The sequence below is a fragment of the Apodemus sylvaticus genome, chromosome 5 (genome assembly GCF_947179515.1).
Source record: "Apodemus sylvaticus chromosome 5, mApoSyl1.1, whole genome shotgun sequence".
Classification (NCBI taxonomy): domain Eukaryota; kingdom Metazoa; phylum Chordata; class Mammalia; order Rodentia; family Muridae; genus Apodemus; species Apodemus sylvaticus.
Genome location: NC_067476.1, coordinates 127483155 through 127510490, shown reverse-complemented (window position 1 = coordinate 127510490; position 27336 = coordinate 127483155). Strand labels below are relative to the sequence as shown.

Below are 27336 nucleotides of genomic sequence, written 5' to 3'. Positions count from 1 at the left end.
AGCTAATTACCAATTAAACTGTAACAAAAATAAACTGTCAAACAAAATAAGCGTTATTTCATTGGAGCTGCCGAAATAGATCAGTAGTTACGAGCACTTACTACTCTTGCAGAGGACATGGGTTCAGTTTCCAACGGCCATATCAAGTGGCTCACAACATGTGCAACTCTAGCGCCAGGAGACCCAATACCCTCCAGTCTCTGTGGGTACCTGCAGGCATGTAGTATACCTAACATGCACACACGCACGCGCGCGCACACGCACACACACACACACACACGCAAATATCAATAAATCTTTATCAATATCAATATAAAATATCAATAATATCTTTAAAAATATTGTTTAAAGAGTGGGTCACACCTTTAATCTCATCACTTGGGAGGCAGAAGCAGACGGATTTCTGTATGTTTGAGGACAGCCCTGGTCTATAAAGCAAGTTCCAGAACAATAAGGGCTACACAGAGAAAGCCTGTCTTGAGAATAATTTTTTTCATTATATTTATGTGTATTTGTATATCTGTGACAAGCATGCATGTGCCCATGGAGATCAGAAGACAGTGTCATATTCCCTAGAGCTGGAGTTACAGACAGTTGTGAGACACTGGACATGGGGGTTGAAAACCAAGTTCAAGTCTGCTGGAAGAGCAGGGAGCGTTCTGAGCCACCTCTGCAGCTCTATAAATTAAAAAAAAAAAAAAAAAAAACTATGACATACCATTAATTGTAAGACATACTCAACTTTAAAAAATGTCAAATTGTTGAGAACTATATCTTAAAAACCAGTGACTACAGCAAACAGCAGAAAGTGCTCAAACTATTCCTCAATAATTAACATTCTTGGAGGCTGGTATGGCTCAGTTGGTAAAGTACTTGCTGCACAAGTAAGAGGACCTGAGTTCAATCTCTAGTGCACACTTACACGCCCATACACACCCACACACCCATACCTATACAGTGTCTTCTACAGTCATTCAAAGCCAGGACTGTAAAAGCAGATTAAACCATCACTTACAAAGGCAACTACTCTATAGTCAGAGACAGGCAAGGTGTACAAGGTCCACACCTACAATTCTAGTGCTTGAAAGGTTAGAAGTCCTGAGTTTGAAGACAGTCTGGGCTATACAGAGACAGCCTGGGCTACAGAGTAGAATCTCAAAAAAGACAGAACACTGTCTCACATGATAGCTCACATCATTAATCCCAGTACTCAGGATGCAGAGGCAGGCAGATTTCTATGAGCTCAAGGCCAGCCTGGTCTATAGAGTGAGTTCTAGGCTAGCCAGGACTACATAATCAGACCCTATCTCAAAAACAAACAACAACTAAAACAAAACAAAACAAAAATATGTAGCAATTAAATTCTCACATGATCTTTAATTTGTTTCTAAAACTGCACATAAAACATTGAGGTTATTCTTAAATAAACTTTCATATATTTAAGCTTACAAAACATTAAAAGCATAAAACAAAAACACTGGAGAGGAATGTCACCAAATTTAAAAGTTAATTCCAGTATTCTATTCCCTTAACTCTGTGACAACTGAAAAAGAGAAGCCACACCTAGGCCTGCGAGGGCCAGGCCCGGGGCTCAGCGCACTTGGCAGAGTGCGCAGTAAGGACCTAAGCTCTGTTCCCCTCACTGCACAAAGCAGGGCCCGGTGCTGCACATCTGCAATCTCAAGACCCCAGAGGCAGGGGAGCAGAAGTTCAAGGAATCTACAGCTGGGTAGTGAGTTTGAGGACACTCTGGGCTACACAAGACCTTATCTCAAAAACAAAATAAGGACTGTCCTGCAGAGAACAGAATAAAAATAGCTCTCAAAAAAATGTTAACTTAAAAGTGCTTGCAGGTGTCTTCTGTTGTGGACAATGACTGTCAGCTCATAGGGATATCTGGTCATTTGGTAGCCATCTGAGATGAGTAGTTTCTGGGAACCTTTCTAATCATTGATTAGAAAGCAGGTCTCCAGGTGAGAGACAGGATTGTGTCTGGACACTCGGGAAATGGATTCACAGCAATTTCTAAATCTCCTCCTAGCTTCTGGATAGACTACAGAAAAATTACTACTGTTGTAAACTCTCACTATACTTGTGGCCTTTCTGATCAAAACCAAAAGGCCAGGTTTGTCCTTACAGCATGAGATCCAGCTACAGTTTCACACTGCTGAGTTACCTTTGAGTGCCATTGTTAAGAGTTACAGTCTGCCAGGCGATGGTGGTACACACCTTTAATCCCAGCACTTGGGAGACAGAGGCAGGTGGATTTCTGAGTTTGAGGCCAGCCTGGTCTATCTACAGAGTGAGTTCCAGGACAGCCAGGGCTACACAGAGAAACCCTGTCTCGAGTTACAGTCTACTGATAGCAAATCACACAAGTTTTCCACTTACAGTGTGATGTTCTTTTAAAAACAAGTATGTTTTTAAAATTAACTTTATTTAGTAGGGAGATGTACTGGCTAGTTTTGTGTGTCAACTTGACACAGGCTGAAGTTATCACGAAGAGGGGAGCTTCAGGTGGGGAAGTGCCTCCATGAGATCCAGCTGTGGGGCATTTTCTCAATTAGTGATCAAGTGGGGAGGGCCCCTTGTGGGTGGTTCCACCTTTGGGCTGGTGCTCTTGGGTTCTATAAGAGAGCAGGCTGAGCAAGCCAGAGGAAGCAAGCCAGTAAGGAACATCTCTCCATGGCCTCTACATCAGCTCCTGCTTGAGTTCCAGTCCTGACTTCCTTTTGTGATGAACTGCAACGCAGAAGTGTAAGCTGATTAAACCCTTTCCTCCCCAACTTGCTTCTTGGTCATGATGTTGTGCAGGAATAGAAACCCTGACTAAGACAGGAGATTAAGTAAATAATTCAGGTGCTATACCAATAGCAACACAATCTACTGGTTTAATGGTTAAACTACACAGACACTGCAGGGTAATAACTGCTTCTCACTTGCATGTCAGAAACAAAAAAGCCTTGGCCAGCTCCTCTCAGAACACTCTCTGGCCATGGCCAACAAGTCCTAGGCAAATAAGCAATAGTCACAAAAACAGGTAATCTACATTCACTTTCTTCCAGAAGAAAATTCACTAAACGGAAAGCACGCAGAGATCATGAAAACATTCCAAGATCTAATTTTACCATCTCCCTCATTTCTGGACCTTTATAAATAGGGCATATTAATTTCTATAAACAGTGCTGCGGCAGTAAATTAAAACAACAGATTCCTTTTCTTATGAGAACGCACTTGTCACAGTGTTAATTCTTTTCTCAGTAGCACTAAAGAATGCAAGAGCTAAAATAACCCCGTTGTAAACATCTATTCTGCGTTGCTGCTGCCTCCCCACAGGCTTCAGGCCTGCAGGAAACCCGGGCAAAGCTGACTTCTCAGCACAGAGGGAGAGGCTGCCAAAGCGCAGACTGTGGTCCAGCTCCGCTCTAGCAGTGATGCAGAGCCACTGTCAACCCCGCTGACCTCACTACAGCGCTGTGCACCTCACCTAGGACCTCAGGGTAACCAGGAGCCATCATCTCAAAACCACCAGCGCTGCCATACTCACCTCCACTTCTCAGCTCTGTAGACTGACATGGCCTTCAGCACAGCCCCAGCCACACAGGCCTAAGTCTGATGTTCACCCCTAACTTGAATGAGCCGTGTGTGTGTGTGTGTGTGTGTGTGTGTGTGTGTGTGTGCGCGCGCACGCACTAAACACAGTGGATGAAAGTACGGGTGTGCTCTCCAGAGCTGACAAGGAAAAGGTTGTAAGAATCCACTAAGAGCACTCTAAATGGGTGCTGTTAGTAGTGCTCTTTCTGTTTCTTTTCTGACCTCTATGTCCCCCACTTTAAAGGACAGCACAGTCCTCTTTCCTCAAGTTAGTTACTTATCTAACCCTTTTTTAAAAACCTAACGATCTCTGCAGAAGCATCACGCTCTCCTCTGGAAGCACAATTAGAAACAGTATAAACCCACATTCCTCGAATTCAGTTTCCCTTTGAGCGACACTTTAAATCCCATCAGGGCTGCGCTGGGTTCTCAGCTTGTGTATACCTTGTTTACATCTTTCTGCAAGGATAAGATGTTTTAAAATCATGTTACCTATTTCCTAGTAAAAAAGTCCAATGTTTTTCAATAAAAGCACAGATATCTTCTTTCCACCGGAAATAGCCTTGGCGTCCACTTCCTTCCAGAGACAAGTTGTACATTGCCAGCATGACCACCTGAAACACAAATGGGAGAGGCTGGGAAGGTGGCCCGCGGAGGGAGGGCAGCATCCTGGGGAGAGCTGCTTTGTTTCAGATTCCAAGTAGGAAGGCGGGATAGAAGACTCAGAAGGATGTGCTCGGCCATAACCGAGGCAGTCTTACGGCCTGTTGCTTTTGTAAGATATCACTAGTTCAGTTATTAGGTACAGCTATTGTCTATGTGTCACACAGGGAGGGCTGGTGTGTGGCTGGCTGACCAGGAGGTGCTAAAGATTTATTTCATATATATGAAGCTAGAACACCTGCATACCAGAAGAGGGCATCGGATTATGTTACAGATGGTTGTGAGCCACCATGCGGTTGCTGGGAAATGAACTCAGAGCCTCTGGAAAAGCAGTCAGTGCTCTTAACTGCTGAGTCATCTCTTCAGTCCTCCCTGTAACTCTAAATATAGAGGCTGCCTGCTGACAGCAGACAGACCTTCAGGTGCTGACTCCATACGGCATGTTCTGACTGATGGCGCTAGCTAGCCTTTATTCAAAGTTTTGAAAATCATTCCTGAATGCACACTTTTCTAAGCTTTCTACCAGGCAAAGACAAGACTCAAAATTTCAGAGCTGGGCAGTGTCACAGGCAGGCGTCTATCCACTCGAGGCACAGCCATTTAGAGCTGTAGAGACCTTTCTTCAAATACAGACAGCACTAGACAAGGAACAGGCCTGGCTGCCCATCCCACTCACAAAGGACCCCAGGACAATCCTGCAGCTAGCTCCGTGTAGCAGCTCCTATCTAGTCCCAGCCTGCTAGCTTTACAGACAAGGAATCTTGGCCTACTGTGAGAATATGGCCCAGAAGTACACAAACACACACCATTACAGAAGACTTTACTAACACAGAAGAGCAAAGTAAGAGGAAAAGCATCTGCATTCCCATCAGGGAGAGCACCAGGAGCTGGAGAGTTGGCTTGGCACTCAGGAGCCCTTGCTGCTCTTCCGGAGGACCGGAGTTCAGTTACCAGCACCCACACCAGAGGCTCACAACTGCCGGTAACTCCAGCTGCAGGGGACCCAACAGCTCTCTGACTTCTACAAAACCTGCACACACTCTATAACATATAAAAATCTTAATTTCTTTTACAGTTTCCATTTAAAAAAAGAAACATGCGCTTTGCTATGAGTAGTTAGGTACCTATTACTGTAGAACTCAAGAGACTGGGATAGGATTGTGAACTTAAGTACAGCCTGTCTCAAAAAACAAAAGCAAATAATAACAAACGAAAACAAAAAAGGCAGGTTTCAGCATTTCAATGTCTATGCTTTCACATGATTCTTGGCACCTGTATTTATACAGATGTTTTATATATGCAGTTTTACAGAAATGGACAAAACTGTAGAAGCTACTGAAAACCATGATGTCTTCTGTTCTTCTGGAAGACCCAAAAAAATCAGTTCCCAGAACCCATGTCGGGTGACTCATAACTGCCTGCACCTCCAGCTCAGAGGATACAACACGCATTTCTGCTTCTACAGATCGTTACACATATGTACAGACACATACATATACACAGAAGATAAAATAAATCTTCTAAAACATCAAGAGACCAGAGCCTAGAAAAGAATTCTTAACCCTTAACCCTTCTTTCTACCAGGAGGTCTGATAACCTGCAGTTTAGCCTCCGTCAGGTGTGTTTACCACATTAAACCCCAGTGATTCTATGAGCAGAGCTAGTCCACGTCCACACCTTGAAAGGGCCTCAAAACCTCAGCACCAAGTCTCAACTCCCTGCATGTCATCCTGCGCACAGCACTTGACCCTACAACATCAGCCAACAAGTGACTTCCTTTAACCAGTTAAAACTCATGGAGAGTCACTTAATGAACACGAAGTTTCCTTTGGGGAAGATAAAGTTTTGAACAATGAAAACCAGTTTATCTTACATTCTATGTCTCCTAGCACACAGAAAGAGAAAGTTATTCAACAGATGCCTTAGTTATGGAATAAGCTTTACTTACTTGAAAATGGCTTTTCTATGATCACTTAGCATTTGCTGGGCACTATATACTATCTGAAAGCAGCCACTGCTCCTCCTCTTCCAGAGTGTGATCTACAGCTTAAATGCCAGACCAGTTTTCTACTCACAACACCAGACCATGATCACCATAAGGAAGATGGCCTTCAGGACAAAAATGTCTCCAGAGCCCAGTGCAGGGCTGTCTGAACTGGAGACACAGCAGACGAACCCTCAGGAGCTGCCTGCTGCAGGACCCAGAAGGAGAAACAGAGGCAAGGAATGCTTCACCCATGTCAGAGGAGTGAAGTCCCAGGATAAAAGCGTGCAAATGTCTCTCACCCCCACCCGGGGCATCTCGGAGAGTTTCCCCTGTGCTGGAGGCCAAGAGGAGTTGAGAAGGCACAGAGGCACATGAAGGGAAGCGCTCGCTCTTCCGTCCAAAAGCAGATCCAGACTTTATATTTTGTAATGCAAAGAAAATGCTGTGTGTTGCAAGCCACCTCTCCTTATTTAGATCAACAAAGTTTGAGATTTAAAAAGCTGAAAGCACATCTTACAATACACTTTAAGTATTTGGACCCATACAGAAATTACTGAGGACCAGCTGATTCTTTCAGGTTTCTGGTAAAAGATGGACTTTTCCAGTTGCTACCAGAAACACTGGTCGTGGCTTATGAGAATGTAGTGTGTGTGTGTGTGTGTGTGTGTGTGTGTGTGTAATGTATTATTCAGTCACCACTTCTTCCTTTCAGGGTATTATCCACAACCAATATATCTTCTAGAAGTGAAAACAAGTTTTCTCAGTCACAGCTAACCTGATTAAGTACATAAATGGGGCCAACAGTACATTTTCTAAGAAATATAACCAGGAACTAACTTTTCTTTTAAAAATATCTACGGAAGATATTTCCATAGAAAAGTGACATTCTTGAAAATGACCGCTTGTATTTTCTTTCCTCCATTTTACAGCTTTTATAAGAAGCTGCCTGGGATGGAGAGATGGCTCAGTGGTTAAGAGAACTGACTGCTCTTCCCAAGGTCCTGAGTTCAAATCCCAGCAACCACATGCTGGCTCACAACCATCCGTAATGAGATCTGATGTCCTCTTCTGGGGTGTCTGAAGACAGCTACAGTGTACTTAGATATAATAATAAGTAAATCTTTTTTTTTTTTAAAGAAGCTACCTGCAGGCTCAATACAAGTCCACCTATCTGCTTGCAATTCTCTTCATAGTAGCACACCTGGCTCACATATAGTATACCATCTGGGGGGCGGGGGGACCCAACTGTAAGCCCCATAGACGATGTGCAAGTCAAACTTCCTCTATCTTCTACCTATGTATTTTGGGCAAGTCAAGCAGCCTCCCAAGCAAGTGGACAGGTCTCCTGGGGTGACAGATAATCAAGCACTGGTGAAAAAGACAGCTATTCAGATTCTTATGGCAACTACCATCTACAAGAAACTCCAGAGTGGCACATTTAAAATCTTCCTCCTTTCTATTTACTGTTTTCAAGGAAAGAGTGCTAGGCAATTATCACAGTTATCAGATCACAGAGAGCTAATGGCCTCCGGGGGTTAGGGGTGGAGGCTTCAGCTGGTTCACCCACCACAGCACTCTACAGGACTCAGATAATGCCTGGTTCCTGGTAGGCATTCTTTATAGGTCATATAAATAAACATAAACTAAGAGGCAAGACAGCCATGGGGTCTCGAGTACAGTTCACAGATACGGCACTTAAAGTAAGAGAGGCCATGCGTTTGACCCCAGCATTACAAACACCAACAAAACCAGTAATTAATGTAAAATCCTTTATTTTTAACTTAAGGACTGGCTATATACCTTGTCACATCATTTTACACACACACACACATTAAAATAAAACCAAACAATTTAATATAACTTGAAGATCATTAAACAGTTACTGATACAGAGTACTGATATTTGAGACAGCTAAAAGCATCTATCCGTAAATAAAGACCTCCAAGTTCCAAAGCAGGAAGGCTACACCAGTTGGTTATACTCCCTTTGTTATCAAGTTATCAAATCGTTTCTGCCAAATCTACTTCCAGAGTACCTCTGGCTTTGTTAGGCTTGAAATGACTGCCAGAAAAACATGGGCCTAGTTTTCAGCTGAGTCTAAGCTCCGTATGACATAAATAAAATTGATTAAGATTCTCAAGAACTCACTAAATTAGCAGGGGTATTTTTTTTTTTTTTTTTGGTTTTTGTTGTTGTTGTTTTTGGTTTTTTGTTTGTTTGTTTGTTTGTTTTTCAAGACAGGGTCTCTCTGTGTAGCCCTGGCTGACCTGGAACTCATTCTATAGACCAGGCTGACCTCAAACTCAGAAATCCACCTGCCTCTGCCTCCCAAGTGCTAGGATTAAAGGCCTGCACCACCTGGCTCGGCATTTAAAAAAAAAACCATGAAGTGCTCTATCCACACCTTCCGTATCCATTTCCACTGTGAAGTGCCCCATCCCCCAACCTCTCCCAAGTGCCTCCCTCTGGCTAACCATCCCAGCATCTTGGGCCTCCCGACCTGATGTCTGGAGAAGCGTGCGCTCCGTACTCACCTGCTGCCATGTCAGCTTCAGCCTCTCGTATTGCTCCTTGCCATCCGCCGAGCAATCGGAACAAGTAAACCTGAAAAAGTTATCGCCCTTAAGGTAACTGAGCTGTTCCCTCAGCTGACCTAGGAGAAAAAACAAAAAGCCACATCATGGGTTTGCCTCGTGCCCTGGCAATCCAACAGCTCAGCCATCAGGACAGTAGCAGAGGAGAAAGAGAAAAACGTTGTTTCCCCTTCTGCTGTCAGGTAGCTGCCCCTCCTAGAACCTACGGGCTCTTGAGCTTTTTAGGAGGAAGTTCCTGGAAGAGCAGGTATGGTTGCTCTAACAGGATTGCCCAGCAGTCGCATTCCTGAGTCCTCTAGGCCCGTGATCTTCATTCTTTCAGGGAATACCTGAGCTTGAGCCGCCAGCCAGGCACCAGGCTAGGAACTGGATATGAGGTGTCTAAGGCAGCCACGATCTGTGCCTGCTCTCACAGGCTTATACGTAAATCTAGAGGCAGCAAAGAACACGGGTAGACACAACTGCACTGGTTGTGGATTCTTGCGAAGCTTTGGACCCACCCAGGTGGCTGGGCTTTATTTCCTTACTATGGCCGGGTCCACCCCCAAATGGAATGCTGCAGGCTCCGAGATTGGGGCTGGGCTCCGCATTGAAGCTCCTAGGTGCTACTGATGCTTTGTGCAACACAGTAGAATGTGCTTCATGGGGCAGGGTACGGACAGAGACAGGGAGGCCCAAGCCCATCCGGGAGGGAATGGGGGTCTGTGGGGGCCAAGGGGAACAGCAATCGGCTAGAAGAGAGGGCTGCCTGTGGGGCAGGGTGCAGGGAAGCTGCCCACGTACGTGTCCCAGAGAGAAAACTAAAAGGTAAAAAAATCCTAGGAATCAAAGAATTGTTTGGAAAGAATGAAAAGTTCACCTTACCTCCCTAAAAAAGTTAGCAGGGCCCAACCATGAAAGGCCCCTTAAAAATTTACCCTGGGAGGACAATGCTGGGAAAGCCAGAATTCTCAGAAGAGCTGAGAAACAAACACCAGCCAACTAGTCAATTCTAGGTTTGTTTTCTAAGCACTGCTATTATTAACCTATTTACAGTAGCTATTTGAACAATTTAATTCTTGTTTGTTTTTCAAGACGGGATTTCTCAGTGTAGCCCTGGTTGTTCTAGAACTCACTCTGTAGACCAGGCTGGCCTCAAACTCAGAAATCTACCTGCCTCTGCCTCCCAAGTGCTGGGATTAAAGGCCTGCGCCACCACTGCCTGTAAAATTTAATTCATTTTTAACAAAAGCTTCAACATACCAGAAAATGACCAACTTCACTGAGTGTTAGGAGCTCCATTTCACTAGCTAAGAACTCTTACACAAAGCAATCCTCAGGACACCTGCCTTTTCTCATCTCTTGCCTAAGGGAAAATGCTGTTTAAGAATGTGAGGGCTAGCAAAGCACACTAGGAAGCGGGCAGCCGGGACCCTCAAGATCTGTGCACAGTGCCTCCGGCCAGAATAAAGGAATTCCACAAGCCTGGTCTCCAGGCAGGAACCAAGCACCACTGGCCTGCCCGTTCTAAGCTCCCCTCAGAGGAAGAGCAGTACTCCACGAATGTTGGAGAACTCACAGAACCTGAATTCTAGACTGGCAACAGAAGGTGTCCCCCAACCCACAGTGTAATCTTGTTAGTAAAATATGGCTAATGACTTAAGTAACACAGGATTCCTAATTTTTCTTGGGCTACCATCCAGAATGTTATCAATCGAATAGTGGTAGACAATTCTTATTAATATAAATGTGGATTTGTGGGCCTGGAGAAATGGCTCAGCAAGTAAACAGTTAATCTCCTTGCAGAGGAGGTGGGCTCAGTACCTAGTGCCCACAGTGGCTCACAACCACGTGTAACTCCAGAGCTGCAGGCTCTGACGGCTCTGACGTCTGCAGGCACTGCATGCGCATGGCGCACACACTCAGGCATACCCACATACATATAAAATAAATGACTGTTTTGAAGAACTAAAAAGGAAAAAAAAATGTGGTCTTGTAAAATTTACATTTGGTAAACTAGACTAATAATAATAAATATGATAACTGTATTTTTACTCAAGTCTATTTTATTAGTGTTTTTCACAGACTGGAAAGCAGCCATCTCATAGGGATCAACCAAGCAAAGGAATTGAGAAGCTCCTTACTGGCTGGGATCCACTTTTGGCACTTGTCACAGAAGTACGACAGCTGTTCCTCCATCCATGACACATCCCCTTCATCGCTGTTGAGGGAATCCCCGCTCTGGTCGTGAGATAAGTCCACTGACACCTGATCCTCCGACTCCACGATCAGGAGAGTCTCTCCCTCCACCTCACCTTCCTCCAGCCCTTCCGAGGTGGATGTTCTGGTGGCTTCATCGTCGTGCCGGCTTAGGAGACTGCTCAGGTGGATGCCACTATCCATCACCCCTGCTCCCACACACGCCTCAGCCAACAGAGACTCTGCAGGAGTCCTCCACACCGTCAGAAGAGCATCTGCCCACAAGCACTCTATCCAGACCGAACTGATTCTCTAAAGAAGCAATTTGGAAGACAGGACCCACTGTCCTTCATTAACAAGGTTTAAATGCAGAGAGATTTGGGGGTGCAGCTCGCACTAGCCACTCTCTACCACCACACCACGCCCACAGTTCCGCAAACCCACTCAGCACTGCCCCAGCTTCTCAAAGTCAGGTATTCTGAGATCCTTTCTCCAACATCTTCTCTCTTTCTGCTTCAAGCTGCTTAGTCAAAATAATCTGTTCTCCCAAAAGACGAATGTTTTCTTTTTTCTGGTTCTGCCTCTCAATATCTCTGATCACTCCGTCACGAAGCCTCTAAAAACATAAGAAGCAGATTTTAGTTACCCCCTGAACAGGTGGCTCCCATCCTGTGCCTTCAAATCTAAATAACAGTGCCACCAAAATAAACTCAAAATGTTCCAATTCTAAATACCCAATTACTATTTTAACTTTTTGTACAATGTAAATAAAGAAACCACCAAGTAAATCTGGTAATGTGTTATGTTAATACTTAAGTGACTTCTTATCACATTTTAAGAAATTCCTGAACACAGAAAGATTAAAGGGAATTGATTAAAAAACAGCACTATGTTGAATTTTACAAATTTAATTGGTAAGTGATGCTTTTAACATCTGATGAATTAGTACAACAAAACTGCAAACTATAAGCAGTTACCTAAGACAAACAATAAATATCAAGAAGAACAGAACAGTAAGGATGTGAGAAAGGCAGACACATGAAATTCCCAATCAATTAGATTAGAAAGAAAAAAAAAGGGACTATTACCATTAAAAACTAAGTTTCTCAATGATCGCTACCTTGGAAACACTAGAAGCAGAATGTGACCCTGGTGCCGAACTTGAATTTAAAAGATCTACTTGGTTATTATTGCAAATACTGTGTAATCTGTAGCTCTCAAGAGTACATTTTTAACAGAAACTTCATGAAAATATTATGTTTTTAATTCTATTTCATGTGTATGGGTGTTCTGGCTACAAGTTATACAGGTACACTATTTGTAGAAACCAGAAGAAGGTGACCCGTACCCTGGAACTGGAGTTACAGAGAGCTGACTCACCACATGGGTGCTGGGAATAGAACCCAGTTCCTCTGCAAGAGCAAGTAGTACAGTCTCTCCAGTTGCTGTATCTTTTTTAATTTTTGTTTTTGTTTGTTTGTTTTTGGAGACAGCATCTTTTTATGTAATATTGACTGTCCTAGCACTCATTATGTAGACCAGGCTGGCTTCAAACTAGGAGATCTGACAATCTCTGCCTCCCACCTAGCTCATTTTTTTTTGTTGTTTTTTGTTTTGGTTTTTTTGGATTTTGGTTTTTTTCGAGACAGGGTCTCTCTGTGTAGCCCTGGCTGTCCTGGAACTCACTCTGTAGACCAGGCTGGCCTCGAACTCAGAGATCCGCCTGCCTCTGCCTCCCAGAGTGCTGGGATTACAGGCGTGTGCCACCACTGCCCGGGCCCCTAGCTCAGTTTTTAAAGACTGGACTAACAAAGAACCTGAATCAACCTAGTTGGTCACCAACAGATGAATGGATAATGAAAGTTTAAAGTGTATTACACACACACACACACACACACACACACACACACACACACACACACGCACACACACGCGCGCGCGCGACAGAATACTACTCAGCATTAAAGAAAAATAGTTTAAAAATCTGTTGGGAAATGAATAGAATTAGAATGTGTAATACTGAACAAGGTCACACACTCTCAGAAAGAGTTCTCTCTCATAAGCAGGATCTAGCCAATGATATTTGTATATACAGAAATGAAGGTGTGTGTGAGTATAGCATGACATGAAGAGAACAAGAAAGGCTATATATAAGGACATGGGGAAGGCGAGTGAGAATGGACACAAATTATGAAAGGGAATACACTCGGATTGTTTCTCTGGGTCTGACTGTCATGGGTTTTGGGTTTGGTGGTGGGTAGGTGTATAAAGCAGATTCAGTACAGAAAGTATAGCACACACTGAAAGTCTACTGCAAGTGGAACTTCACAGCTTCTGCTCTGAACACCTACCCATTCTAACCATACAGCGGGGCCGGAGAGCTGGCTCCAGGGCTAAGTGTCATTCTTGCAGGACCTAAATTCAGTTCCCACAGAGGCTCACAAATGTCTCTAACTCCAGGCCAAGGGGTGCCACGCCCTCGCCACGCCCTCTTCCGACCTCCACAGGCACCAGATATGAATGAGTGCTCATATATGCATGCAAACCCTCTTAGGTAGAAAACAATAAAAAATAATTAAACATGTAAACACTATACAGAAGTTTACTGAGTTGTACAGTCTTTGAGTCTCTTAATTTTGATGTGTGGTGTTTCTATTTGTTTGCAAGGGGTTTTGTGTTTTTACAATACTCAAAAAGGAAGGAAGGAAGGAAGGAAGGAAGGAAGGAAGGAAGGAAGGAAGGAGGAAGGAAGGAGGGAAGGAAGGAAGGAAGGAAGGAAGGAAGGAAGGAAGGAAGGAAGGAAGGAAAAAAAGGAAGGAAGGAAGGAAGAAAAGAAAAAATAAAGAAAAAGACTCACCTAGTACTTACTGAGCCTCTCCCAGGCCTATAGCTTCATTTGCTATACCCAAGGAGTTGGGAAATTTAAGAATGAGAGGCTCAGGTCCAGCATGGTGGTACACATTAGTTTTAGAATTTAGGAGGTAGTAGCAGGCAGCTCTCTCTGAGTTCTAAGCCAGCCAAAACTACCCAGAAAGACTCTGTCTTACGATAAGCCAGCCAGTGAGCAGCTTCTTGGCCGGTTCTGCTTCCGTTCCCACTTCCAGATCGTCACCTTACTTCCTTTCCATGATGAGCTGGGATATGGAGCCGTAAGTTAAACCCTTTCCACCCCAAGGTACTTCTAGTCATGGTGCTTTGTCACAACAGTAGAAACCCTAACGACACAACTCTTTACTAACCTGATTCTATCATCTGGAGCTCTGATTCCTATAGTCATTAACACCCCTCAACTTACCATAGGACTATACCCGGAAACACAATAAACCGAAAATAATAAAGGTGTTCTAAGCCTACCTAAGCTAGCAAACGCCAGGGCTCAGCAAAACACGATGGCACAGAATACGAGCATCCTGGAGACATGACAGCACAGGACCCTGGGGCTCCCAGGGGTCTGTGGTTTGTTTTGCTGCCCAGCATTTTGAAAGAATCCTACCATTGATGCTCAGCCTGGGAAAATACCAAAATTCAATATTCAAAGAAAGTTTCACTAAATACAAACAATACTCCTTTCCTAAAAGCAAGTTAACCACCTTAAGTTAGGGACCATCTGTAAATTGTAAATTTACTAAGTTCCTTTGAGAGTTAAAGACAATGTATGTAAAGTGAAAAACACTGTGTGGTGTGGGGTAGACAGAAAACAAGCCACTATTTCATTTACTGCCACCTTGAAGTTTTCAATACATCTATCCTTCCTAGATCTTACATTAAGTCGCTAATGAAGAACTACAGGACAGCTTATTTTGGCCAGTATTTCTTGATCACTAACTTCCAAGAAATAACTAGATCTTTTCCATTTTCTACCGGAGATTCTCGACCGTTTCAGTAAAGTCTCTAGTGTGCCTTCTGGAACACAGCTGAGTCTCCATGCTCCGAGACTGGTTTAATTGGTCTGCTCACACTGTAAAAACTTCCCAAGGGAACAGCTTGAACAAAACTGACTCCAAACCACGGTCTCCAAAATACATCAGGAGGACACAGACATCCTGTCTTCCAAGTTTGATTAGAACCATCTTTTCCTTTTCCTCCTAGGAAGGAAGTTTCTTGCTTTTACTCCAAAAGACATCCCTAGGGAACCATACTTTAATGCCAAATCTTTAATTTCGTGTGCGTTTCTACATCACTGCTTATCGGATCCTGCTCCTCAAAAATTCTTATGACATTGCAAGACTCGTCCGATTTCTACTTTGGGAATACTAAGGTCAATGGGGTGTTGACGCTCGAGACTTCCAGTTACTTTTCATTACTTCTGCCTTCGGCAAATCCGGTTCAAACCAAATACCTGTGAAGGTGTTGCTTGAAAGAGCAAATACCAAACCCTGGCCTGCACAGTGCGGTACCATTATAAAAAAGAACACGGTCGAGAAGTTAAAATTAACTATGTGTTCTCAATGTGCTTAGCGCACAAGCCGTTGCAAACTGGAATGAGGAAGAGTCGGTCAGTCGCTCATTTAATAAGCCAGATTGTGCCCGAAATAAAGTCATCAAAAGAAAACGTGAAGGGCGCTACCTTTTATCCTTTCCAGAACCCAGGTCTCGAAGCAGACCGTTAGTTTATGCAAGTTGCAAAAATCTCAAAGTTACTTTAGCCAAAGGCATTGGGGTGGGGGTGGGGGTGTGGGTGTGAGCTGCGTTATCTCGGGGCTTAACAATTACGGGTGGGGGCTTTGTGGGTTGTGATGCCCCTAGGGCCTCGAGCTCCCGCAACCAACTCAGAGCTAAACCCTGCCCCGAGGCTTCCGTCCCGGCTTTAGGCCTCGTGGCTGGGCAGAGGAGTCGGAAAACTGAACGCGCCCTAGCAGCCCGCCCGGCCCGCCACGCGCGCAGGGACAGCTGCGGGCTCCGCGCCCCGGAAGACGCGGTCACGTGACACCGACCTGCCGGTCCTGCCGCTGCTTCAGATGCACGCCGACCACCGTGGCCGCCGTCAGCAGCACCGAGAGGCCCAGCACTGCCTTCGAACTCCTCGACATTCCCGCTCCCGGCCGCGGACTCGCTCCCGCGCCCGCCCCCCGCCGCCGCAGCCGCCGCAACGGGCCAGGCTCGACCCCTCGAGCGCAGAGCCCTTGCAAGGTCTATCGTCGCCAAGCTCGAGCAATCGAGCGCCGAGCGTAATCCCTGGCCCACTTTGCTGCTGCTTAGGGTGGGAGCTTGGGGGCCGCCTTCACCAGGAAGTCGCAGTGCTGGGCAGTTTTAGAGGCGCGGGAGTCGGGGTTGGGAGTACCTGTGGAGTATGTCGCTATGGGGCGGCAGATCAGACCCTAAATTTTCTTAGAATCTAAAAGCTGCGTGATTGGGGTTTGACAAGGTATTGCTATGCAGTTCAGACTAACTTCTAACTCGCAATCCTTCTGCCTTAGCCTCGGCTACTCGGTGTTGCCTGGGAAGTGGACTGGGTCAGGCAAGGATCCGGAAATATGTAGCTCCTATAACCTTTTCTTTTATTTTTTATTTTTTTTATTTTTTATTTATTTATTTATTTTTTTTTTTTTTTTTTTTTTTTTTTTTTTTTGTTTCCTTAACTCTTTAAGAGATGTCCTCGATGCCCTTGGAGCCTGCCAGGAATGCAAATGCCAAGATCCTTATGTCACAGAGTAGTTCACAGGAGGATAAGGATGGTGTCATTTGCACGTACCCCTTAAATTAAAAAGGCGACTTGGCTTCCCAGAACGTTTAGTATTTGACTGAGCTGCCAATGAAGAATAGTGTATTAGTAAGTCACACTTATCCACGAAAATACACATTTGAAGCTGCTGATGAAAACCGATAGGCAACAGTGACAAGGTTCATTCAGGCCTTGATTATTCCTAGTGTTTCTCCAACATTCGGTTCAATATGCTTTGCTCTTCCATTATCTGTTAAGTAAACCCAAATGGCATGAAGAACATACTATTATGAACTGTTATAATCTCATTCTTTGCAAATGTCAGTCTGGCTGACCACAGCATTTTAGCAGACTTCGTAGGTTCTATCTTTGAATGTGAAAATAAGAGTTTGGGCCCAGTGAATTTTGGAATGAGAAGAAATTCAGGTTATTTTTGCATATCTCCCTAAAGAAAAATGCCACAATAATTTTGATTTATGGTAACCCCAGACTTTTCATCCAGTAAATCAGTGAGCTTAACAGCTATAAATGGCCTTGGAATGACACCAGAAATTCAGATGGCCTTTCATTCTATTGTGATTAATTTTCCAATTTGTCTTCTTGAGATGTGTTTTGTTTTTAAAAATCTCTTAATGCTAGACAGTGGTGTCACACACCTTTAATCCCAGCCCTGGGGTGGCAAAGGTAGGCAGAACTCAGAGTTCAAGGCCAGCCTGGTCTACAGAGCAAGTTCCAGGAAGGCCAAGACTACACACAGAAACAATGTCTCAAGAAAAGGAGAAGGAGGAGGAAGAAGAGGAGGAGAAGCAGCTTGTAAGTGTTGTGTCTAACATGTAGGCCAATGTTTACAAACCAAGGCAAGATGTTTTGTATAATTATTACTTAATAGCTGATCGGCTGTGTGCTTTCAGACACTGAAAAGCAACTTATTTAAAGTAGCTGCTAGAACATCTAGTTTGGGTGTATTTTTAGGAGTTGGCACTATGATTAAAGAAAATAGTTTAATGGGCAATTCGAAGTTTCTACTGAATAAGTTTTCTTATTTTCCCTCTTTTATGTCAAGATCTTTCAGAGAAAGCATCACTGATGACCACATATTATTTACCTTGTTCAGTTAACTCTTTTTTCTTAATCACACCTGAAACACCAGGAAGGCGTGTGACAGGACAAGAAGAGGCTCCTCCATCTTGTACTCTTGCTGAGGCCATTTTAGTTTAACTAGGATTTGATCTGTTTGATGAAGAATCCTGTGGGAAATTACCCAACTCCTTTCTATACCCATCTGTCTTAGGGTTTCTATTCCTGCACATCATGACCAAGAAGCCAGTTGGGGAGGAAAGTATATATTCAGCTTATACTTCCACATTGCTGTTCATCACCAAAGGAAGTCAGTACTGGAACTCAAGCAGGTCAGGAAGCAGGAGCTGATGTAGAGGCCATGGAGTGATGTTACTTATTGGCTTGCTTCCCCTGGCTTGCTCAGCCTGCTTTCTTATAGAACCCAAGACTACCAGCCCAGGGATGGTACCACCTGCAAGGGGCCCTCCCCTCTTGATCACTAATTGAGAAAATGCCTTACAGCTGGATCTCGTGGAAGCATTTCCTCAAAGGAGGCTCCTTTCTCTGTGATAACTCCAGCTCATGTCAAGTTGACACACAAAACCAGCCAGTACACCATCCCAAGGTCAAGATGCCCCAGCTAACTTAGCTTGTATTAAAACCTCAGACTGGCAGCTGCCCAGTGACATATCAGGAGATGTTATCTTTGTCTTTAAAATCCTTAACCTAAACTCTGGGTGCTGAGACAGGTCCCGCTGGCTGGAATAAAGACTTTCAATTGCCTATAAACTGTCTGAGTGATCATCTCATGTGGGTTCCCTAGAACTGGTGTATCCCAAGGACCACATCTCTCAAAGGAAGGAAAGCAATAGGTAACAGGGAGCTTCCTTTTTACCAACTATGGCCAACAGGAAAGAAGGAGGAGAGACTACTCAATCATCATCGGGGCTCTCCAGAGTGACAGGACTCACAGATTTTAAGTGCTGATACACACAAGAACAAAATTACAGTTTAAGGATAAGAAGAGACAGCTTTTTCAATAAATGGGCTGGGAAAAACTGGATATCCACAAGTAGATGATTGAAACTAAGTCCCTCTATCTCACCCTGAATAGAAATCAGCTCTAAATGGATCAAAGGCTATTTACTGTTAGTCCTGAAACTCTGACAGTGATAGAGGGAAGCACTTCAAAATATAGGCATTGGCAGAAACCACATGGAAGTCCATGATCTTTTGCTGCCTCCGACTGTAAAAGGCAAGAAAGCTTCTGCAATGGTATCTATCGATGATTACAGATTCACAGTTAAGAATGGGAGACATAGATGGCTTTGATGACAACCTTTCCCCACTTCCCCTGGAAAAGAAACAGTCTCAGCAGGGAACCATTGAAGAGAAGTCCTAAAAATTGTGATAGGGAGTACTGGAGAGGCTGCTCAGCAGTTAAGAGGACTATCTGCTCTTACAGAGATCCTGAGTTCAATTCCCAGCAACCACATGGTGGCTCACAACCATCTGTAATGAGATCTGACCCCCTCTTCTGCTGGGTCTGAAGACAACTACAGAGTAGTCATATAAATAAAATAAATAAATCTTTTAAAAAAAAATTGTGATAGGAATCTTAAAGTGTAGCTCTTCACAGTGGATGGTTCTGATGGGGTGAAGGTAGAGAAAGAGTCAGTTTTCTTCAAGGGACTGGCCCTTGAGAGTTTGACTGTGCCCCACCCAGTGAGTATATGGGCAACACAATTGAACTTGGATTTTCCAGCTATTTTGGGTTTTTTTTTCCAAGTTTCTCCTGTTTTTTTTTTCTTCTTTTGGGGGAGATCACAAGATGAGAGGTGGACCTGGGAGACTAGGAAGTGAGTGTGATCAGGGTGTATTATGTGAAACTGCCAAATAATCAATTAGAAACATTATGTTGTGGCAGGAGAGATATAGGCATTGGCAAGGACTTCTGAAAAGGACTCCAGGGATACAGAGAATAATATTATGAACTAAAAAGTAGGATTACATAAAATTAAAAGGCATAACAAAGGAAGAGCTTGTGTTGCCACCCTGCAAAATGGCAGCACTTCTGCACTCACTGTCCATCTCACTGAGGACAATCTAGACCATATAGAGCTCAAAACACTACATACAGAAGGGTCCAACGGTTTGAGCAGATAGCTCTCAGAAGATGAAATACAACCGTTAAGCAAGAAAAATATTCAGCATCCATGGCCAACAAGGACACGGGATTAAAACTACTCTGAGGTCCTATCTTGCCCCCATCAGAGCAGCTTCTGTAAAGAAAAGCAGGAATGAATGCCAGCAAGGATGTGCAGGGGTGGGCTCGCTTGGACAATGTGAGTCCAGCCAGTATGAAAATCAGTAGGGCGTTTCTGCAAAGTACAGAAATATAACTATTACATGACTTCTGAGTGTATACCCAAACAACTGTAAGTCAGCATAATGCAAAGATACTTACACACCTGTGTTTATTGCAGCACTGTTTACAATAATCAAGTTATAGAATCAGACTATGTGAACACCATTAGATGTATTTTTTTTTTTTTTTTTTTTTGGTTTTTTGGATTTGGTTTTTTTTTTCTGAGACAGGGTTTCTCTGTGTAGCCCTGGCTGTCCTGGAACTCACTCTGTAGACCAGGCTGGCCTCGAACTCAGAGATCCGCCTGCCTCTGCCTCCCAGAGTGCTGGGATTACAGGCATGAGCCACCACTGCCCAGCCCATTAGATGTATTTTTAAAAAAATAGGGAAAGCTGAGTGGTGGTGCCTTTAATCTCAGCACTCAGGAGACAGGGACAAGTGGATCTTCTTTGAGTTCAAGACCAGCATGGTCTACAGAGTGAGTTCCAGAACAGCCAAGGCTGCACTGAGAAACTCTGTCTCAAAAACAATCAACAACAAAAGAAAATGTGTGTGTGTGTGTGTGTGTGTTTCTTCAGTTTCTTGTCTTTATATTTATTTAGTTTTGAGACATTTTGCTTTACGTAGCTCAGACTGTCCAGGAACTTGCTATGTAGTCACCTTAAATTGATCCTCCCACCTCCCTAATGCTGGGATTACAGCTTTAGATGTGCAACATCAGGCCGAAATTATGTCCCAGATTACAGGAATCAAAGTCTCAGACATCAGACATGATGCCCAGGCACACTACCAAACAAACCCCAGCCCTGTCCCCACAATGCAGTTGTCTTCAGTCATAAAGAAAGATGAAATTATGATGCTTGCTAGAAAACTGATATAATTTGAGATTATGATACTGAACAAAATATATGGCACTGAAGAAAGGATTGAAGGATTGAGAGATGGCTCAGAGGTTAAGAGCACTGACTGCTCTTCCGAAAGGCCCGAGTTCAAATCCCAGCAACCACATGGTGGATCACAACCATCCGTAATGGGATATAATGCCTTCTTCTGGAGTGTCTGAAGACAACTACAGTGTACTTACATAAAATAGTAAATCTTCTTTTAAAAAAATTAAGAAAGGAGATTGGGGAGAAGGAAGGGGATTAGAAGGCAAGAGCAGCGGGCATGGGAAGATGAGTGTGGCCAATGGACCTGGGAAACTTTAGGGACATTTTCTGTACAAAGCCCAGCCCTATGAACAACCCATACACACCACGTTAGAATGCACTTCAGAAATACCTGCCTTTTAAATCTTGCCTTTACATCTTTGATGCCCTTCTTAACAGCCATTGTAACACTCCAGGCAGACCTTATTGTCAGAAGTTAGCCCTTGTGAGCAATCAAAGCTCCCTGGGAGAAAGAGGCAGGAAGGTTTGGACTTGACACAGCTGATCACTGCTCTGTGACGAGATGACTATCTTTTGTTTGACTTAGCTTCAGTTTCCTCCTCTGTACTATCCAGCGGTGGAGGGGGTTTCTTACTCCTTGATGGTTTAATTGCAATGATTTGGGTCCAGTATGACTGCACCAAAGTCAGGCATCTGGGAGTATCACAGCAAGGAAGCCACCAGTAGTCCTCTGAGAGACAGGTGGCCTGGGTTCCCTTGACTCTATGGAAAGGGGACCGAGCAGAGGAAGGGTGTTTATCACTACCACAGTGAATAGTGGCTTGGGACCCTTGTCGGCACATATTTTGAAAACATCTGAGTACAGATGAGTAAACTTTTGGGTGACATTCTCCCTGGCATCACTGTGATCCAACTCGAGATCTACCTGCTCCTGCTTCCCAGTGCTCACATGAAAGGTCTGCACCACCACGCCCAGATTGTTTCTGGTTTTAAGTAGAGCTGCGGGTCAACAATAACAACAAAAAAACAAAACCGCAGTAGCCACCAAGCCTGACAACCAAAGCTACCAAGAGTTCAGTCTAGGGGCCCACGTGGAGAAAGGAGAAAACCTATTTCTGCAAGGTTTCCTCTGATCTCACATGTCCTATGGCACACCTGTGTACAAACCCATGAAAAAAAAAAGTTTGGAGGCTGGAGAGATGGCTCAGTGGTTAAGAGCACCAACTGCTCTTCTGAAGGTAATGAGTTCAAATTCCAGAAACCACATGGTAGCTCACAACCATTTGTAATGAGATCTGATGCCCTCTTCTGGTGTCTGAAGACAGCTACAGTGTACTCACACATATAATAATAAATAAATCTTAAAAAAAAAAGTCAGGAGTCATTTAAAAACAATGAATGAATGAATATAAATTTAAAACTTTAGGGCTGATGTTAAGAGAACTCAGTGCTCTTGTGAAGAACTCAGGTTTGGTCCCCAGCAACAACATGGCGGCTCACAACTATCTGTAACTCTAATTCCAGGGTATCCACCACCTTCTTTTGACCTCGGCGTGAATGAGGCATCACATGGTAAATATACATACATGTCAACAAAACGTAAATTTAAATCTTGTTTTTTGTTTTTTTGTTTTTGTTTTTCCGACATAGGACTTCTCTGTGTAGCCCTGGCTGTCCTGGAACTCACTCTGTAGATCAGGCTGGCCTTGAACTCAGAAATCCACCTGCCTCTGCCTCCCAAGTGCTGGGATTACAGGCATGCATCACCACCCGCCTGGCTAAATCTTTTTTTTTAAGACATAGAATTTGAAATTAAAAACACCATGCCAACCTGGGTATGGCAGTGCACAATTGTAATTCCAACAGATATGGCTACATGGCCTGATTTGTATAATAAAGCCCTGTCTGAAAATCCAAGCTATCAAAGTTTAATTTGATATCAGTTTAATATCCCCCAAACTAAATATTAAGATGCAAACATAACAAAATATGGACAATATGTATATGAATAAAAGTATAGATTGGATAAAGGAAATCACATCACTGAAGAATGGAGAGTTATTCTATGTTCATAGGCAGGAGGGCACAGGACTGTCAAGACATCACTTCCTCCTATCTCAATCTACATAACTACATAAAAACCATTTATTTTAATGAAATAAAAATCTCAGACACTTGTTTTCACATACTGACAACCTTACCCCAAAGTTTATATGCAGAAGCAAAGAACCTTAAAGGGCTGGGGCCCACAGCTCAACGACAGAACACTTGCCAAGCATGTGCGAGTCAATAGCTTCCATCCCAGAAGAGTAAGCTAGCAAGCAAACAAAAGAATCTATTCACACTATTGCACCAACAAATCAAAACAAAACAAAATAGCAACAACAAAAACATATACACAATTATAAAAACAAGAAAAACCTTTTTTTGTTGTTGTTGGTTTGTTTTGCTGTTGTTGTTTTGACTTTTTGGCAAACAAACAGCTTGTATGAAGTTGACACACAAAATCTGCCAGTACAGTGCGATTTATTAATATACAGACATGCCATTTTGGAAAACATAATCTGCAACAGGAATGAAAAGTGGGGCATACTGCATGCATAGCCACACAAGGCAAGAACAGTTGCCAGGCAAGGGCATCCTGCCCTGCATGAGGATCTCTACTCACAGCTTCTGCCCAGTCCTAGAAATGGGAGTCTGAACCACAGGGTCTCCACTCAGAGATACTATGCAGAGGCGAGCCTTACTGGAAACAGGGTAATTGAGCGGGAGGCGGCCTGCTGCTGAGGGAGATTGCTTGCGTCTTCCTGCCTGACTCCAAGAATGTTGACTACCACACTTAAGCCCTTCCAGTGTTTGTTTCTGATTAATGATTAATCCATTCCTGCTTTTCAACCCACTTTCTAGCTTCAAAACTGTCCTGATGTTATATTTGTTGTCACTTCTCTGTGTCCTAAAACTGTTTATTGGTTATGTGAACTCAGAAAGAATGACAGAGAATGAACACCTGTGTTCAATACACATGCCTAACTCATCATTTCTTCTGCCCAGTGAGCTTAGAATGCAAGGTTGGTTAATCCTTTTCTGAATCCTTACAACATCCCATGGTTTACTCTTGTGCCGAGAAGCGTAAACAACCACCTGAGAGTTTAGACACAGATGAAGACTATGTCATCGAGGCACGGTGAGGGTGACTAACACCCAAAGCTCTTTTATTCTGTGCAGAGCTTCCCAGCCTCCCTAACGCCGTGACCCTTTAATAGTTTGTCATGTTGTGCTGATCCCCAGTCACCAAGTTATTTCCATTGCTCCCTCATAGCTGTAATTTTGCTACTGTTATGAATAATAATGTAAATAACTGTACTTTCTGGTGGTTTTAGAGACCTTGTGAAGGGTCATTCAACCCTTAAAGGAGATCCACAGGCTGAGAAGCCGAAGCGCTCCTCTAGAACAATGCTTTTGATGAGATAGATATAAACCATGGATTATTTTTTTCTAGAAACCACACAGGCTCTGGAGAAAGAGGAGAGGAAAGAAAAAAGGAAGAAAACAGGAGAAGGAGAAGAAGGAGAAGAGAAGAGAGAGAAGAATGAGGGAGGGAGAAAGAAAAATGAGATTATCACGTTGTTTGATCCAAAGAATCAAAAATATTCTTTCAATATGTAATCACTATAAAATTGTATTAATGCAACATTTACTTTTGGGGGGATATTAACTTTTCTAATTGTTGCTTGGTTCGCACTCCTAGTACATCTTGTGCCAGACTAGCTGCACTTCAAATGCTCACTCACTATATGTGTTAGCGGTCACCATACTGGACGGTCAGAGCCAGAAAGTAGTTATTGAAGGAGCCGACTGTCAGTTTTCATGAAATAGAATCCACCTTGGGCCTCCCCTAGACCAGAGGCCATCATATAACCCAAAGACCCGGCCATAAAGAGCCTGCTCGGCTGTCTAAAAGGGCAGACCACAATCCCCACAGGGTCACGTACACTCTTACATTAATAGCTAACCATTTCATTTGCACTGCTATATCAATAATCTTGTTTTTCCTTTCCTTCTCTCTCTCTCTCTCTCTCTCGCTCTCTCTCTCTCTAGTTTGGACTCTTGACACAGGGTTTCACTATGTAGCCCTAGCTGGCCTAGAACTTAGTATGTATACTACACTGGCCTCAAACTTGCAGAGATCTGTCAGCTTCTGCCTTCCAAGTGCATGTAAAGGCGTGTGCCACCAGACCGACCATTTCTTACTTTTAAAATTCCCTGTAATTCCGGATCCTCTGACATTCCAGAGGCCTTGATGATCACAGAGACTGTCCCTTCCAGAGCTAGTCAGTTTCTAAAGACAGAAAAGGAATACCAAGCCTTTCTTGCACAAACCAATAAATCTGAAGCCCAAACTCTATCACCTCTGCCTCTTACACCTAGACTGTTATTCCCTGCCCGTTCACTCCAGGAAGCTAGGCATGGTCCCTTATGCTCCAGAACACACTGCGGTTTTCTACATTGGCCAATCCTAAATTCTCAGACCCTGCCTCGCCTGCTCTCTCCCACAGAATCCACAGTAAGACTCACGTTGATGTTCAACCCCTTTGTCTCCTGACTAGCTCCCCTGCCACACACCCCACTTTCCCATGGGCCCCTGCCTGTGCTATGACCTATTTCTGAGCACAATAAACTTCTTCCTTGTTATAATCATCTCTAGCTTTTTTGTTTGTTTTTTGTTGTTTTGGTTTTTTGAGACAGGGTTTCTCTGTGTAGCCCTGGCTGTCCTGGAACTCACTCTGTAGACCAGGCTGGCCTCGAACTCAGAAATCCACCTGCCTCTGCCTCCCAAGTGCTGGGATTAAAGGCGTGCACCACCACTGCCCAGCTGTCATAATCATTTCTATGTCTCAATATGTCTCCTGATTAAAACAAATCCTTGGGTACACTTTAAAACAAATATTGTGGGGTGGCTCACAACCATCTGTAATAGGATCTGATGCCCTCTTCTGGTGTGTCTGAAGATAGCTTCAGTATATATATATATACATATATATATATATATATATATATATATATATATATATATGTGTGTGTGTGTGTGTGTGTGTGTGTGTGTGTGTATGTGTGTGTGTATATATATAGATAGATATAGATATAGATATACACTAAATAAATCTTATATAAAAAAAACAAACCATTGTCCACTTCACAAGGTTTCTGAGCACTCGGGAAAGCCCTTCCCCTATTGGCCCAGTTCTTCCTGATGGCTCTTGAATAACTTCTGTCTTATTTGGTTGTTTTTTTGATTGATTGTTTGGATTTTTTGCTTTTTGTTTTCTTATTATGCTCATTTTTTTCCTTTAAACTTTTCCTCCAAAGGTTTGTTTTATTTTAATGACTGATGCGTGTGAGGCCACAGCCTGGCCACTGTGTATAGACACGAGGGAAGCTTTATTTCTTGGTCTCTTCCTCCTTGGACAGAGTCTTGAGGATCTCCTCTTTCTTGGCCTGGAGGCGCTCCTCCCGGCACTTCCTTGGTCTTAGACCTGCGAGCCTCTGCCAGGTCAGCCAGCAGCCTGTTGCAGGCCTTGTCTGCCTTCAGCTTGTGGACCTGCTCCATGAGTCAGCTTGTTTTTGAATACACTCCCTTTGACCTTCAGGTACAGGCTGATGCTGCTACACCTTCCCTCGATTCATATGGTGGTCAATCTTCTTAGATCCCGGTATCTCCTGAGAAGCCGGCTCAGGATCCTCATCCTTCTCATCCAGGTCACCTTCTCAGGCATCCGAGCGTTGGAAGTACCCTTCCTCTTCCCTATGCCCACATGCCTGCCCTTCCGTCGGCCAAGGTGTTTTTCTGGCAGTGAGCCCAGGAATGGACAGTCACAGGCTTCTGGATGATCTGCTGATGGGAATTGGCATTGGCGATCTCATTGGTCTCATTGGGGTCCAACCAGACCTTCTTTTTCTTACAGCAGAGGACACTAGAGGCAAGCCTCTTCTGTGGCCTGAGCATACTCATGTCTGCGGATGCACCAGCCTCTTTTACTTTTTAAAATGATTTATTTTATATATATAAGTACATTGTACTGGACTTCAGACACACCAAAATAGGGCATTAGATCCTGTTACAGAGGGTTTGAGCCACCATGTGGTTGCTGGGAACTGAACTCAGGACCTCCAGAAGAGCAGTCAGTGAGCTTAACTCCTGAGCCATCTCTCCAGCCCCCTGATATCACTTTTTTTCTTTTATTTATTTATTATTATATCTAAGTACACTGTAGCTGTCTTCAGACACACCAGAAGAGGGCGTCAAATATCTTTACAGATGGTTGCGAACCACCATGTGGTTG

At 43.8% G+C, this 27336-nt stretch overlaps 2 protein-coding genes and 1 pseudogene across 2 annotated transcripts in view; all 3 read right to left on the bottom strand.

The window, feature by feature from the left end:
- Positions 1–11232, bottom strand: part of Kat14 (lysine acetyltransferase 14) — a 33528-nt gene extending 22296 nt beyond the window's left edge. Inside the window, exons 1-3 of the mRNA XM_052183790.1 lie at positions 10962–11232; positions 8779–8897; positions 4087–4208 (exon numbers count right to left, since the gene is read on the bottom strand). Of these exons, the coding sequence (XP_052039750.1) occupies positions 4087–4208; positions 8779–8897; positions 10962–11220 (500 nt within the window). The 5' untranslated portion in view covers positions 11221–11232. The remainder of the gene's footprint in view (positions 1–4086; positions 4209–8778; positions 8898–10961) is intronic.
- A 253-nt stretch (positions 11233–11485) lies between these two features.
- Positions 11486–16119, bottom strand: LOC127686001 (protein PET117 homolog, mitochondrial). Its single transcript, XM_052183791.1, has 2 exons — positions 15951–16119; positions 11486–11632 (listed from the first exon to the last, which is right to left on the bottom strand). The coding sequence occupies exons 1-2, from the start codon at positions 16044–16046 to the stop codon at positions 11486–11488; spliced, it is 243 nt and encodes an 80-aa protein (XP_052039751.1). The 5' UTR covers positions 16047–16119.
- A 10315-nt stretch (positions 16120–26434) lies between these two features.
- LOC127684599 (60S ribosomal protein L19-like) lies at positions 26435–27005 on the bottom strand (annotated as a pseudogene).
- Positions 27006–27336: the final 331 nt, after the last annotated feature.